At 47.3% G+C, this 13,982-nt stretch overlaps 1 protein-coding gene across 4 annotated transcripts in view; it reads left to right on the forward strand.

Moving 5' to 3' along the window:
• The window catches only part of UBFD1 (ubiquitin family domain containing 1), a 17,361-nt gene extending 7,952 nt beyond the window's left edge, over window positions 1-9,409 (forward strand). For 3 of the 4 annotated variants that reach the window (XR_001888203.1, XR_001888204.1, XM_017887142.1), the window contains 2 exons: window positions 2,269-2,351; window positions 5,491-9,409. Coding sequence is in view for 2 of the 4 variants with exons in the window: in XM_017887142.1 (XP_017742631.1) it covers window positions 2,269-2,351; window positions 5,491-5,601 (194 nt within the window). In the remaining 2 variants the exon portion in view is untranslated. The remainder of the gene's footprint in view (window positions 1-2,268; window positions 2,352-5,490) is intronic. The other variant, XM_017887143.1, reaches the window with a different exon arrangement.
• The last annotated feature ends 4,573 nt before the right edge of the window (window positions 9,410-13,982 follow it).

Here is a 13,982-nt window from a genome sequence, read left to right on the forward strand (position 1 = left end):
TTTGAGACGGAGTCTCGCTCTGTCGCCCAGGCTGGAGTGCAGTGGCCGGATCTCAGCTCACTGCAAGCTCCGCCTCCCGGGTTCACGCCATTCTCCTGCCTCAGCCTCCCGAGTAGCTGGGACTACAGGCGCCCGCCACCTCGCCCGGCTAGTTTTTTGTATTTTTTTAGTAGAGACGGGGTTTCACCATGTTAGCCAGGATGGTCTCGATCTCCTGACCTCGTGATCCGCCCGTCTCGGCCTCCCAAAGTGCTGGGATTACAGGCTTGAGCCACCGCGCCCGGCCAAGGCTAAGATTTTCATTCCCACCCATAGCACTGTACCTCTGGAGCCCAAGGGGCAAGCACTCTTCCCACTTGCCCAGGAGTCCTGTCACCTTAGTGTCATAAGCACTCATAAGAGGACAGCTTGTTCTGGGAGTTGGCTACTAGCCACTGGCTTCGTCTTTCTGCTGGCAAGAAGAAGCGGCTATGGAATGACCATCCCAGCAGCAAGTTGGCCTCTCCATGGGGCGTTTTGCTGAGTAAGTGACCCTTAAGGGCTGCTACTCTTGACTAAACTTTGCTAGCTTGTGTAGGAGGAGGCAGTGCTAATAGCCTCAAAAGAATGAGAACAAGCTCCAGGCAGGAAACCGGAAGCCGCTGGGGGAGAGCATGTACCCTGCTTGTAGGAAAGTTGAATCTGGCTGAAGGTCTGATGTAGTGATCAGGAGTGTGTGTCCAGAATTGCCCAATTTTTGGAGTTTTCAAGAGAAGCCAGAAATCAGTTGTATATTTTTGTGAAATCTCCAGACATTTCAGTATGAAAGGTGTTTTAAAAGCTTCCATCTTAAAGACAACTGCTGCCTAGGTCCTGCTTTAGGGCCCACTGTTGTAGAGCCACTAGAAGTCCAAACCTAAATGAACATCTTCAGGTTCCTTCTCCCCAGCCCCCAGTTTTCAGAGACTGAGGCCCACAGAACTGAAGTAAAATGTCTTAAGTCCCCAGCTAGACCAGAACCCTGATCTCTAAATTCCTAGTCTGTTTGGCCACCTTACCTATTTTTAGACTCTACCTTTCCAGATTTTTCTTTCTGCAAAGGCTGCAAGTTTTTTTCCACTTGGTTTAGCTGTTTGCTGAGCCTCCCCACCCGCCTCCCCCCGCGCCCCGGTCCCTGAGGTGTCTGCTGCTCTGGGGTGGCTGTGTCCTGTTGTGCAGGTGCACCACGCCTCCCCCTGACCTCACCCAGTTCCGCTTCACTTGGCTCACTCCCGGCAGTGTCATCTCACTCCAGGCATCCGTTGCTGCCCCCCTCTCTTACCTGCCATCCTCTTAAACTCGCCTCAATGTCTTCTGACCCCATGTGACCAGTGGTATCTCAAGTGTTGATCAAAAGAGGTTATAAATGTTTTAAGAGAACTTCATAAAAGTGTGTGAATATGGAGTGGGGAGGACTTGAGGAGGGAGGCGGGAGAAGGAAGCAGGGTCGTGGTATAGAATCTAGCCCTAAAACCCAGGCAGTCCCCTGCCCTTGTGAGAGCCACAGGGGAATGTGTTTCCTCTTTCTTTGTAGGCCTTTTGACTCTCCCTACTGCCCAAGACTTTAGCCAATGCTGGGCTTGCATAAGGTTACAAAGGAATTTCTTGGGTATTTATTTATTTATTTATTTATTATTATTTTTTTGTTGAGACGGAGTTTCGCTCTTTGGCCCAGGGTGAAGTGGCACCATCTCGGCTCACTGCAACCTCCGCCCCCCGGGTTCAAGCGATTCTCCTGCCTCAGCCTCCCAAGTAGCTGGGATTATAGGCGCCTGTCCCCAAGCCTGGCTAATTTTTTGTATTTTTAGTAGAGATGGGGTTTCACCATTTTGGCCAGGCTGGTCTCGAACTCCTGATCTCAGTTGATCCACCTGCCTTGGCCAAATCCTAACTCCCAAAATGTTAGGATTACAGGTGTGAGCCACTGCGCCCGGCCTTTCTTGGATATTTATTAACCATCAGATTTTAAAAAGTAATCCCAGGGAAGATACATCTCTGCCCTCAGAGACCTTTACTATACCATTACCAAACCCAGTTTCCCACTTGCTCCTGCGGAGTTCCCAGCTCCCACACAAGGCCTTATGTGCACTGGTCAGAAGACCCTTTCGTGTTGTCCCCAGAGTGCATGGTGCCAGTCACTTAAGTTTACCGTAGATCCCACAGCCACCAGCCCTGATGATGGGACTGCTGAGTCAGAGGAGTTAGAACAGGAGGGCCTTTGAATAATCACTGTAATCCCTCTCAACTTAGAGCGGACTGAGAAATTGCCCATGGGCTCCATAAAAAATGTGGTCAGTGAACCTATCGAAGGACATGAAGACTACCACATGATGGTAAGTAGCACTGGTTGAGTCCAGCCTCTCACTAGACTCCTGCTTTACCTGGCAGGAAACAGTTTTAACTGAGCTTGTTTAATGGAAGCAAACTCAGTCTCCAGAAGACGTACTTTTTTAAGACCCTCATGTTTTCTTCATCTACTTAGAACTTAATCCATGGCCTCTATTCCTAGTTCTGTTTATTTTGTATCCCCCAACACACACCTTCCATCGGTTTAAAGGGGGTATGTTTTCTCTTACCTCTTTTAGAAAAGTCTCTTTTGCCTCCCTCTTGTCATGTGTTGTTTCTAGATCAGGAAAACAAATATAAAGAGGAGGAATGGCTTGTTGATTTTCATTATAAGTTTTATCTTGCATGTAAAACAAGCCTTGGTGTTGGTGAGGGCACCAGGCAGCCTCTTTTCTGTAATAATGATGCCGCTCTTGCCAGGCCCAGTGGCTGAGGGCCTCGTGGGGAGGACAGGCTCTGTGGAGCATCTGTTCTGCATAGAGGCCACTCTGCAGAGAGCAGGCTTCCTGCAGGAAGACAGAATGTTTGGAGGTGTTCCGCAATTCTGCAGAACAAAGCAAAAAATTCATTCCTCCCGTAAAATGAGCAGCTTGGGCAAAGTTTCCAAAATTTTCCCAGCGCTGTTTGGAGGGGCCACATTGTCAACGAAGTTGATTCTGCAGTTGCCCATCAGGGTCCTGGCCTGAGCAGCTGTAGTGTGAGGGTGGGGCCTCCTGCCATTGTTCATCCAAGGAGGCAGGCCTTTCAGTGTCCATTCCATAGTCATGAAGCCACATCCGCCCCATCCCAGGAAGAAGGAACTAGTGGTTTGGCCTGTGGATTGGGGTACCAAGTCCCAGGCAGAGAGAGGTGTTGGAAGATCCTCTTGCTATAGAAAAAAAATCAAAGGGGCTTAAAGTATGGTGGGCAAGGGAGGCAGCCCTGTCGGCATCCTGCCCAGTGCTGCTGTAGCAAGGCCACAGCTGGGAGTGCAGTCCCTAGGCTGTGGGGCTCCTGGGGTTTTGTCTTCTGGAAGTGATGATGATGTCACTGGGGCTTCTCTCAGGCCCCCGGCAGCCCTTCCACCCTACTCTTTCTGTGGTCTTTTTTTTTTTTTGAGACAGAACCTCGCTCTGTCACCAGGCTGGAGTGCAGTAGCGCTATCTCGGCTCACTGCATCCTCTGCCTCCCAGGCTCAAGCGATTCTCCTGCCTCAGCCTCCCGAGTAGCTGGGACTGTAGGCGCACGCCATCACGCCCAGCTAATTTTTGTATTTTTAGTAGAGACGGGGTTTCACCATGTTGGCCAAGATGGTCTCAATCTCTTGACCTCGTGATCTGCCCGCCACAGCCTCCCAAAGTGCTGGGGTTACAGGCGTGAGCCACTGTGCCCAGCCCTCTGTCTGTAGTCTTTATTACAAAGATTGCAAACAGATTGGTTTGGCCTGGTCAATTATTTTTTTCTGTTTTAACAGTTGGGCCAGGCGCAAAGAAAGGAAGAAAGAAAAAAAAGAAAGAAAAAAAAAGTTGGAGTTGAATATTTTTAACTGGGCCCCATTACTCCTTTTTGAATAATTTGTGTTACCAGTCGCACCCTGTAGGGTTTGTAGCCTGAGTTTTCAAGCAGCCTGGTGGTAGGAAGTACAAAGAAGTTGAGTGGACTGTTTTGGACTTCTGTGAAGGAATTGGTGTGGATGGGTAATGACTTAGTATTTCATTGAAAAGTTCATTTCTCTCGAGTTATTTCCGGCAGAGGATAGCTCTAATAGCCCCCTTCTCTTTTCCAAACACCTTTACCTTTGTCCTAATGAAAGTACTTAGTTATCTCTTTGTGCAGATGCCATTTCTTTAACTAAATTGACGTGTCATCATTCACAGTTGGAAAACTGGCTGTGCTTTTTCATTTTTAGAGAAATGTTTTTAAAATACAGAAAAGAGGCTGGGCGCAGTGGCTCACACCTGTAATCCCAGCACTTTGGGAGGCTGAGGCAGGTGAATCACTTGAGGTCAGGAGTTCAAGACTAGCCTGGCCAATATGGTAAAACCCTGTCTCTACTGAAAATAGAAAAATTAGCCGGGCATGGTGGCGCGAACCTGTAATCCCAGCTACTTGGGAGGCTAAGGGAGGAGAATCGCTTGAACGTGGGAGGCTGAGGTTGCAGTGAGCCGAGATTGCACCGCTGCACTCCAGCCTGGGCAACAGAGTGAGACTCCAGCTCAGAAAAAATACAAATAAAATACAGAAAAGAAAGAGAATAACTGTCACAAGCCCATATATCCGTCACTGAGAAGTGGCAATTATAAATATTTTGTAATTTGCTTTAAATTTTTTTTAAATAAAAGAAATAAAGTTTATTCACATCAATGATGGCCCCACTGTCTTCCCCTCCCCCCACTACCATCGTCGTGTGTCACGTGCGTCCTTCCCATCTATCCATTCTTTTATTTACACGTGTATCCACGAACAAGATGGAGTATTGTTTTGTGCTTCCAGTTTTCGTAAATGGTATCATGTATTGTGGTACAACTTGCTTTTCTTTGGTTCAGCGTTTAAGAATCTGTCAGTATTAACTGTAGATCCATGTGGACCCAGTTGATACCTCTTTAAAAAGAACTCCAGTATTGGTGTGATTAAGCCTTGTCACTTTGAATTCTACATTCCCTTACTGATGGATATGTAGGTTGTTCCCAGGTTTTTGTGGTTTCAGACAGTGCTGCAATGAACATTCATACCTGTTTTCTTGAGCATGTGTGACAGGTTTTCTAGGGCAGTGTTTCTCAAACTGTGGTCCCTGGATCAGTAGTGTTGCATCACCTGGGAGCTTGGTAGTTTCTCAGGCCCCACCCCAGACCTCCCCAAATTAGAAACTTCACAGGGGTGGAGCCTGCTGATCAGTGTTCCAACAAGCCCTCTGGATGGCTCTGATGACCACTTAGGTTTGAGAACCACTGCTTTAGGGTTGGCTCAGCTTAACCCTCACCCTGCCTGTTTTTGTTTTTGGTTGGGAGAACGCTCCCCACATGCAAAGTTTTGTTTGGTTTTCTTCCCTTTTAATTAACTCATATCCCAACCCTCCCCCATGTTTGTCCTGCCTGATTGGTCTCCCGACCTCTGAAGTACTGCTTGGTTTTCCTTTTTCCCTTCCAGGCGTTTCAGTTGGGCCCCACGGAAGCCTCTTACTACTGGGTGTACTGGGTTCCAACTCAATATGTGGATGCAATCAAAGACACTGTGCTGGGAAAATGGCAGTATTTTTGAAAGCACTTTCACCTCTGGCCCAGGAGACTGACCCAAAGTGAAGGACATTGCCGGGAGAGGCCTGCAGCATCCCTGGATTTCAGAGTTCTGGAACTTTGTTCACAAAAAATCTATATTCAGTCTGAGGTGATGTGGTGACTGAAGCCAGAGGTGATGTACTTTCACCATTAGCTTAATTTTAACTTAAAATGACCAGTTCCCTTTCTTGTAGTCAGCTTCATACCATTTTTAAACTCAATACGATGGAAATCAATAAATCTGAATTCCGAACATGTTGTGTGGAATACTCTTAAGTGTGTTTGAGAGTAGATCTGCCAATTATGTTGACAAGGGAATGATCAAAAGCTTTGTTTTTTTAAAAAAAAAAAGTGGTTTCAATTGAAATATTTTCATACATCTTTGGTTGCAAACATTTGGACTGCATTGCAATGAGTTGGGGTGTTTTTTTTTTCCTTTTTTGTATAAAATTGTATGCAAAATGGAGGGGGGTTAGTAAGCCATATATTTCTGTCCATTGATTCAGATTTAATTCTTTCCCTTTTTCATTCTCTCGCTTCCTCGATTTGAGTTTTTGTTTTAAGAACCCAAAGATGTCAGTTCCTCTTTTGGTACCTCATCAACGCTTCCTTTCCTGGGCTCCCTCCCGCCGTGCTGCTGCTGCCTGTGAACGCGCGGTGGGAGAGGGAGAGCTGCTCGGTCTTGGGCAGGGAGCTCTCACACTTGCTGTGGTGTTCGTTGAGCAGCAGAGTATCTCCCAGTGGCTCCTGTTTAAACGTCTTGCCCTTTGGGCCCCATCTCTGAGGAGTTCCATTGCTGGTTGGATGATTGTCTGCACCCCTCTCTGAGCTTGGCCTAGAGGCCCAGCCTGTCATGGTTGTGCCTGGGCTGTGCCACTCAAAAACCCCAGCTCCCAAGCAGACAAAGGCCTCTTCCAGGAGGAGCCAGGTAGAAGATAGACTATACAGCCATATAGCTGCAGATCCAGATGTAAACTTCTTTCTTTGGAAGTTTTCAAGAAATTCTTAAGCAGTCCAAGGATGATTTCAATTATGCTTCTCCATTGGGTCCTTCTGCTCATGCATTCAGTTCAAGTGTCCTTTATCCCAGGTTCAGAGATGCTGCCTTTCTCAAGAAGACATCTGACCCTAGCAGGTTGGCCAATGTTATTGAACAACAAAAATGGGATAAATTGCTTTCATGATTAGCTCACCCTCTTCTGGTTTTAGCCCTTCTGTCCTTCTGTTCTTTGTACACGTGAACTTCTGTCATCTCCTTCTGGCTTGGTTGCCTCTGAAAGGAGGGAAAGTCTCTTGGTAAATGATCTCCTTTGTGCTGTTTGCTGTTTCTCTGCTGCCGTCTTTGCAGTTCTCCTCTCACTGGTTGCAGGCTCTCATAGTAAGGTTTGGCGAGAAATGTTCCAAACGTCACATTTTGGATTCTAGGCTGTCATCCCTCATTCTGTGAAATGTATTAGCATGTGTTCGCCCAAGATGACTATTTCTTGTGAGCCAGTTAATGATGATATTGTACGCCCTTCCCTTCTAAGCTGTAGTTCAGGAATCCAGCCCACATAGACTCTTGCTTTCTGTGGTGTGTTCAATGCCAAGTGATGCATCTAGGCAGGAAAATCTACTCTTTGCTTTTTTGGAGGCAATTAGTACATTTGTGAAGTGCAGCATCCAAGAAACAGCCTGTTTTTCATCCCTTGAGAAAGGAGCAGTCATTGCAGCTTTTCTGTCCTTGTCGGCCTGCAGTTCCTGAGGAAAAGAGTGCATCTGAGCTACTTGTCCAAGCCTCTGTCTGCAGGTGACAGGTTTCGGGGGAAATGAGATGCATTAAGTAGACCATCATCTCGGGTCAGACACTGCCCCTTTTGTTTGCCAATGCCCCAGTCCTAGAGACTTGTCCTGACAGTGCCGCACACCTACTTTTGATCGCTCAGAGCAGACGGCTCCATCCCCAGGCTGGCCTGGCTGCTCTTCGAGGCCTCTCCACTTGCTCCCCTTATTGCCCCATTCTTGTGGCTCGCCAGGCCACTTGGCCTCCCCTCTTGCCAGTGACAGCAAGCGTTTCCATCATCTCCCTGCTGCCCAAGGGCCAACTGCTTCTCACTCAGGCTGGTGTCATTTCAGGAGGACCAAAGCCTGCGTGAGCATTTTTATTTTCAGTAAAATGGTGCTTTTTTCCTTACTTCGAGATACTATATATAAATAATAATGTAAATGACACCTTTTCGTATGGAGCTGTTTGAGTATTGCTTTACAGAGCTTACTAAATCAGCTTCAGCAATCTTGAGCTCTGTGGCTCCTCACCCTGTCTGCATGGAAGACCTTGCTGGAAGCTCTCGGGAGAGCAGACATAGCACCAGAAGCCACTGGGAGAAGTGTTTTCGATCGTGTCTGGGTCACAGTAGTATTCACTGTTTAGTCATTGAGTTCCGTGAGCAGTCTCTTCATACATTTCTTACAGTCTGGAGTGTACTGACTAAATCTGTGTAAGCAAATTGAAATACTCTTTCTCTTAGGTAGCGTCACAGTGGTTTTTTTTTTCCCTCAGGATAATTTGTATACAATTTCCTCACTGTCAGAGGGATCAGATCTTTCCCTCACTGTGGCAGGGGCGTGCAGGTGGATAAAGGAAGAGCTGGTTTCCGGAGAGTGGCCGTAAGAGCATTGACTCGAAGCCAGAGATGGAGGGGGTGGCCATCTCTTACACACTAAACACCTCTCAGAGCCTCCTGAGGGCTTCTTTGTCTTCTAGAATCTATACCGGTGGTCCTCCTGCAGGTTCTGGCTCACAGACGTCATCATGCTTTTCTTTCGCTCCCGGAGGCGCCTTGGCAGAAGAACATGACCCTGTGAGCCAGGGCCCCCTCAGCTCTGCTTCAGGTCACAGAATGCAGACAGACTTGCGAGTTGCTGGACCTCTTTGGTATTAAGTGTTTGAATCCATGATGGGCCTTTTGCAAGTAGCGTTAGCTCTTTTTAAATGTTGAACTGAGCTAAGGATGCACTTTCTTGTGGGCATAGAAGGGGCCCACGTGAGGCCCTGAGTAGGCTCCTTAGTTGCTGCTTTAGCTAATGAGGGCCAAAGAGATTAACTCTGCCTCATTGCCATGTCTCAGAAAAGTTGCCATATTTCACCCCGAAGGGGCTCGTTTTCCTCTTACTCTTACTTTAACCATGTGCCTGGAGGAGCCGTTCTGGGCTCTTGCACTTGCCCAACCTTTCTTTGCCAGGGGCAGAGAAGGGAAAGGGGGTAGATTGAGTGTGCCAAGGGCCGTGCAAGGGCAGGCTTGCTTTCCACCCATCTGCTGAGGGAACCCTTGCCTCTTGCTCCTTGCCTCTGTTCACGCCTGTTGTCTTGGAAAAGGATGGTCCCTTTGTCTTAAGGCTTTGTGATAAAGTCATCTCCAGTTAGGATCGGCACCCGTTTCCTTCATCATAGTGCCTGGCAGCCTTTCTGAAGTTACAGGTGGTTGGGAGCCCTCTCACGTGCAGAACATCTGGTAGATTGACCTGCCAGGCTGGGTGGTTCTACTGCTTTCTCAATTTCTAAGAACCTTTTTTTTTTCTTCCTTAAAGAGTTCTACAGAATTATTTGACAATATTTGTAAGTACCATGTTTCCTTGTGGTGTACGCTCTGTTCTCGTTTCTGTTTTTAAATCAAATGCCTGTTTGGGAGGAGATGAACGTATTTAGTCTATTAGATTTGCGCTGCTGGATTTTTTTTTAAAGTGTAACCTTGACTAGCTGTCTTATTGTTTATCCTGTAAGATTAGTCTATTGATTAAAGTTTGATAATTAATTGCGTCTCTTTTTCCTTCCAATTCTTCATGCGCCTAATCCACACTGGGGATTAACCAACATTTGGAATTGGGCCCAGAGCCATTTCTTTGCCAGTTGTGGTCTTACTTGGCTTTAAGTATATTCAACTGTATTCTCTGCTGAAACAGTTGACATTTACTCTGCAAAATGGTGAAAATGACTGGCGTGCCAGTGAGCCACACTCCTGTTAAAGTAGCATGGTCTGCTCCTTGGTCGGCCCTGGCCTCCACATGTTGGAAGAGAAGCTGCGTCTCTGTACTCACACCTCCCGACTAGTGCCATGGGCAACCCCACCTGGCCATTTAGCCTTCGAGGACATGTTTTAGAAAACACTGAGATTGGAGCTACAGGTTTAGCCCCAAGCTATAAAGACCCAGGAATCGGGAGGAAGAAAATCTGTTACAAAAAAAGGGCCAGGCTCAGTGGCTTACACCTGTAATCCCAGCACTTTGGACACCAAGGCGGGAGGATCCCTTGAGCCCAGGAGTTTGAGACCAGCCTGGGCAACATAGCAAGAGCCCCATGTCTACAAAAAATACAGTTATCAGCCGGACACAGTGACCCACACCTGTAATCCTAGCACTTTGGGAGGCCGAGGCAGATGGATCACCTGAGGTCAGGAGTTTGAGACCAGATTGGCCAACATGGTGAAACCCCGCCTCTGCTGGAAAATATAAAAATTAGCCAGATGTGGTGTCAGGTGCCTGTAGTCCCAGCTACTTGGGAGGCTGAGACACAAGAATCGCTTGAACCCCGGAGGCAGAGGCTGCAGTGAGCCGAGGTTGTGCCACTGCACTCCAGCCTGGGTGGCAGACGAGATTCTGTCTCAAAAAAAAAAAAAAAGGCGGAGACTAAAACAGAATCCTTGGTATAGGAAGAATGATGGAGTTTGTCCCTGCTGGTCTTCCTTCTTCCTGGCAGGGGGAAGGGGTCAGCTCTTCACTTTTTCCCAGTACCTCATAATCCTGAAACAACACTGCTGGATGCTTAGGGATCTGACTCCTACATGGGGGAGGGGGAGCAGTGGGATTGTGTCACTTGCTATACGTTGGCTGATGCCCACCTAGAGAATCTGCTATCTGGTACTTCTAGGCTGGGTGTGGTGGATCATGCCTGTAATGCCAACACTTGGGAGGCTGAGGCGGGCAGATACCTGAGGTCAGGAGTTCGAGACCAGCTTGACCAACATGGAGAAATCCCATGTCTACTAAAAATACAAAATTAGGCGGGCGTGGTGGCCCGTGCCTGTAATTCTAGCTACTCAGGAGGCTGAGGCAGGAGAATTGCTTGAACCCGGGAGGTGGAGGTTGCAGTGAGCTAAGATCGCGCCATTGCACTCCAGCCTGGGCAGCAAGAGTGAAACTCCATCTCAAAAATAAAAAATAAAAAAAAAAGACCACCTAGCAGGATGTTTTGACCTCTTGCTATGTGCCAGGGCCTCCAGCCCTGGAGGGAAGAGTGGACATCACCTTTGGGTGCTCTTCCACCACGTACTTGCTCTAAACACTCTGCATTCAGGTCCTGTGACATCAGCTCCTTTCTTATGTCTTAGTGTGAAGAATGTTACGTGCATTATGTAGTCAACACTGCACCACATCCCTCCTGTGACCCCTGCTTTGGCCACTAGAGGAAATCTTAGGTTCAGAGAAGTTAGATGGCTTAGCCAACGCCACATGCCTGTTACCAAGTGAAGCTACAATTCAGAACCCAGCTTTGCCTGATGCTCAAGTCTGTGCTCTTAGATACTTACCTCGTACTTGAGAAGTTAGGAAAGAACCCAGCTGCTTTATTTTGCTTTCAGATTTTTTCTTTCCTCAGTTTTGCTGTGTGTCTTAAGGGCACTAACTTGGGTGCGTGACTTGCTTTTTAAAATTTTGAACCTTGGCATTTGTTTATTGGCTTTATTAATTAGCTTTGCGTATTAATAAAGTTAATTTGTCAGTTAAATTTGTTTAATTGGTTTTATTTATTAGCTGGCTACCCCTTAAAACATTAAAACAGTAACACATGCACTTGATAAAGAATTTCAGGTGATAGGTAAGTCTTTCACTCAGTTCTCCTAGCTTCTCAACCCCAGCACCAAATCATTCCTGAAGAAGTAGAATTCACATTACGCTCAAGTACTGAAGTGTGCATCCCAGGGGCGGAGGACCAATCATTCCCACTTAAGCCACTTCCTAGAGTGGGGTGAGTGGACTCCTCCATGGGAACTTAGCAGGAGGGAGCCGGCACTGGGGAAGCACCTCAGCAGCACTCAGACTCCAAACCTGACATTTTTCTTGAGCTCTTGCTCATTATCCGTTGCCTGCTCGGGTATCCCACAGACACCTCACATTCAATGCATCAAATCCAATCCTCGGGTCCCTGCTTTAGACCACAACTCACCCAGTACTGGTAGGTTGGGAGATAGCTTAGACACAACTGATCAGATTCTGCCATTTATTTGTTTTATTTTATTTATTTTGAGATGGAGTCTCTGTCGCCCAGGCTGGAGTGCAGTGGCGTGATCTCGGCCCACTGCAACCTCTGCCTCCCGGGTTCAAGCGATTCTCCTGCCTCTGCCTCCCAAGTAGTTGGTATTACAGGCACCTGCCACCATGCCTGGCTAATTTTTGTATTTTTAGTAGAGAAGAGGTTTCGCCATGTTGGCCAGGCTGGTCTCGGACTCCTGACTTCAGGTGATCCACCCACCTCAGCCTCCCAAAGTGCTGGGATTTCAGGTGTGAGCCACTGCACCCCATCTATTTGTTTTTCAATTCTTTTTTAGAGAGAGGGTCTCCCTCTGTTGCCCAGGCTGGAGTGCCATGGTGCAATCATAGCTCACCGTGGCCTCTAATTCCTTGACTCAAGTGATCCGCCCACCCAGCCTCCCAGGTTCTGCCATTTTATTCCCAAAATCTCTTGCCAATCCATCTCTCTTTATCCCAATCTCCAAATCTGGGACTAACTGGTACTACAGGCATGTGACACCACACTCAGCTAATTTTTAATTTTTTTGAAGAGACAGGGTCTCACGATATTGCCCAGGCTGGTCTCAAACTCCTGGCCTCAAAGTGCTGGGATTAACAGAACAGGCAGGAGCCACCATGCCAGGCCTCTCATGACAGTTTTTAAAGTCCAGGCCTTATAAACTGTCCCACCTTCCAGATTTGTTTCCTCATAGTCAGATTCAAGTTACATGATTTTCACAGGAGTGCCTCAGAGGTGACGTGACCTCGATGCCTCACATCAGGAGCAGCATAGGAGGTTGGCTTGTTGCATCATTGGTGATGCTGAGTGTGATAACCTCCACCTAGGTTGTACCTATCTCCCTTACAAGGTGGTGAGTTCCTGGAGATGGGAGACAAACTATATGGTGTGAAACTGTACTCAGGCTCCAGGAGTGCTTAACACACAGTGGGTACTTCCTTGTGTGGAGTGAGTGAGTGAACTTGCTGTGTGGAGGACACAGTGAGAAGACGGAAGCAGCTCCACTGGAGATAGGGTGGGGATGGCTGGAGACAGGGCTGGGACCAGGTCACAACAGGCTTCACAAGCCACCCTTTCCTAGTGGGAACGGTGTACAACAGGCACAGATCCTCAGAGGTGTTTTCAGCAGCTATTAAATACCATATTCCATTTACCCTGTTCTTGAATTCACACACACTTTGGAATGCTACATTTGGCCAGTTTGCTGCCTATCTATAGTGGCACAGAAGTCTCTCAGCAGAACATTCTGATAAGCTCTTAGAGCAGAAAGAACAGAAAGGCCTTTGCTATTGCTTGAACAACCAGACCCTAAATGGCCTTGGGGATGAATGATCTGTGTGTGTGAGATCCAGTAAATGTCTTCCCTCATTCTGGCTTCTTTGGGGCTTACACCAGCTACTGGATGACGTGAATGGGCTGTTTCACTGCAGGCATCTGCTGAAGATAGTAGCAAAGCAGGCACTCAAGTGGCAGTACAGTCAGACTTTGTGATCTTAGGCAGACACAATCACAGACGCTTTTTTTGGCAAAATGTACAGCTGCCATGGGATTTAAAATAGCCAGAACAACTTGGAGACTATCACCAAAATATCCCCAGTGTTAAACTACCAGACGTTCCAATCAAAGGAATAACACACAGCCTGTTACTCCCGATTTGATCACCAGTGCTTAGTAAGTGCTCAAGCTATTGTTAAATAAATGCAGTTGTAAAAAAACAATGAAGAAGCACCGTATCCTCCAATTTGGCAGTTTTCCAAGATATGTTGCTGAGTATTGAAAAAAATAAAAAAGGTCTAGTGTAACAATGTATGATTTTCATGACTGAAAAGGATATGCTTTCTATTGCTAAAAAGGGGCCAGGCTCAGTGCCTCACGCCTGTAATCCCAGTACTTTGGGAAGTGGAGGCGGAGGATCTTTTGAGCCCAGAAGTTCAAGACCAGCCTGGGTAACACAGCAAGACCCCATCTCTATAAATAACTTAAAAAATTAGTAGTGGTGTGCCTACTTGGGAGGCTGAGGGAGGAGGATGGCCTGAGCCTGGGATGTTGAGGCTGTGGTGAGCCACTATCGTGTCACTGCACTC

This window comes from Rhinopithecus bieti, unplaced genomic scaffold, assembly GCF_001698545.2.
Source record: "Rhinopithecus bieti isolate Rb0 unplaced genomic scaffold, ASM169854v2 scaffold_13348, whole genome shotgun sequence".
NCBI lineage: Eukaryota > Metazoa > Chordata > Mammalia > Primates > Cercopithecidae > Rhinopithecus > Rhinopithecus bieti.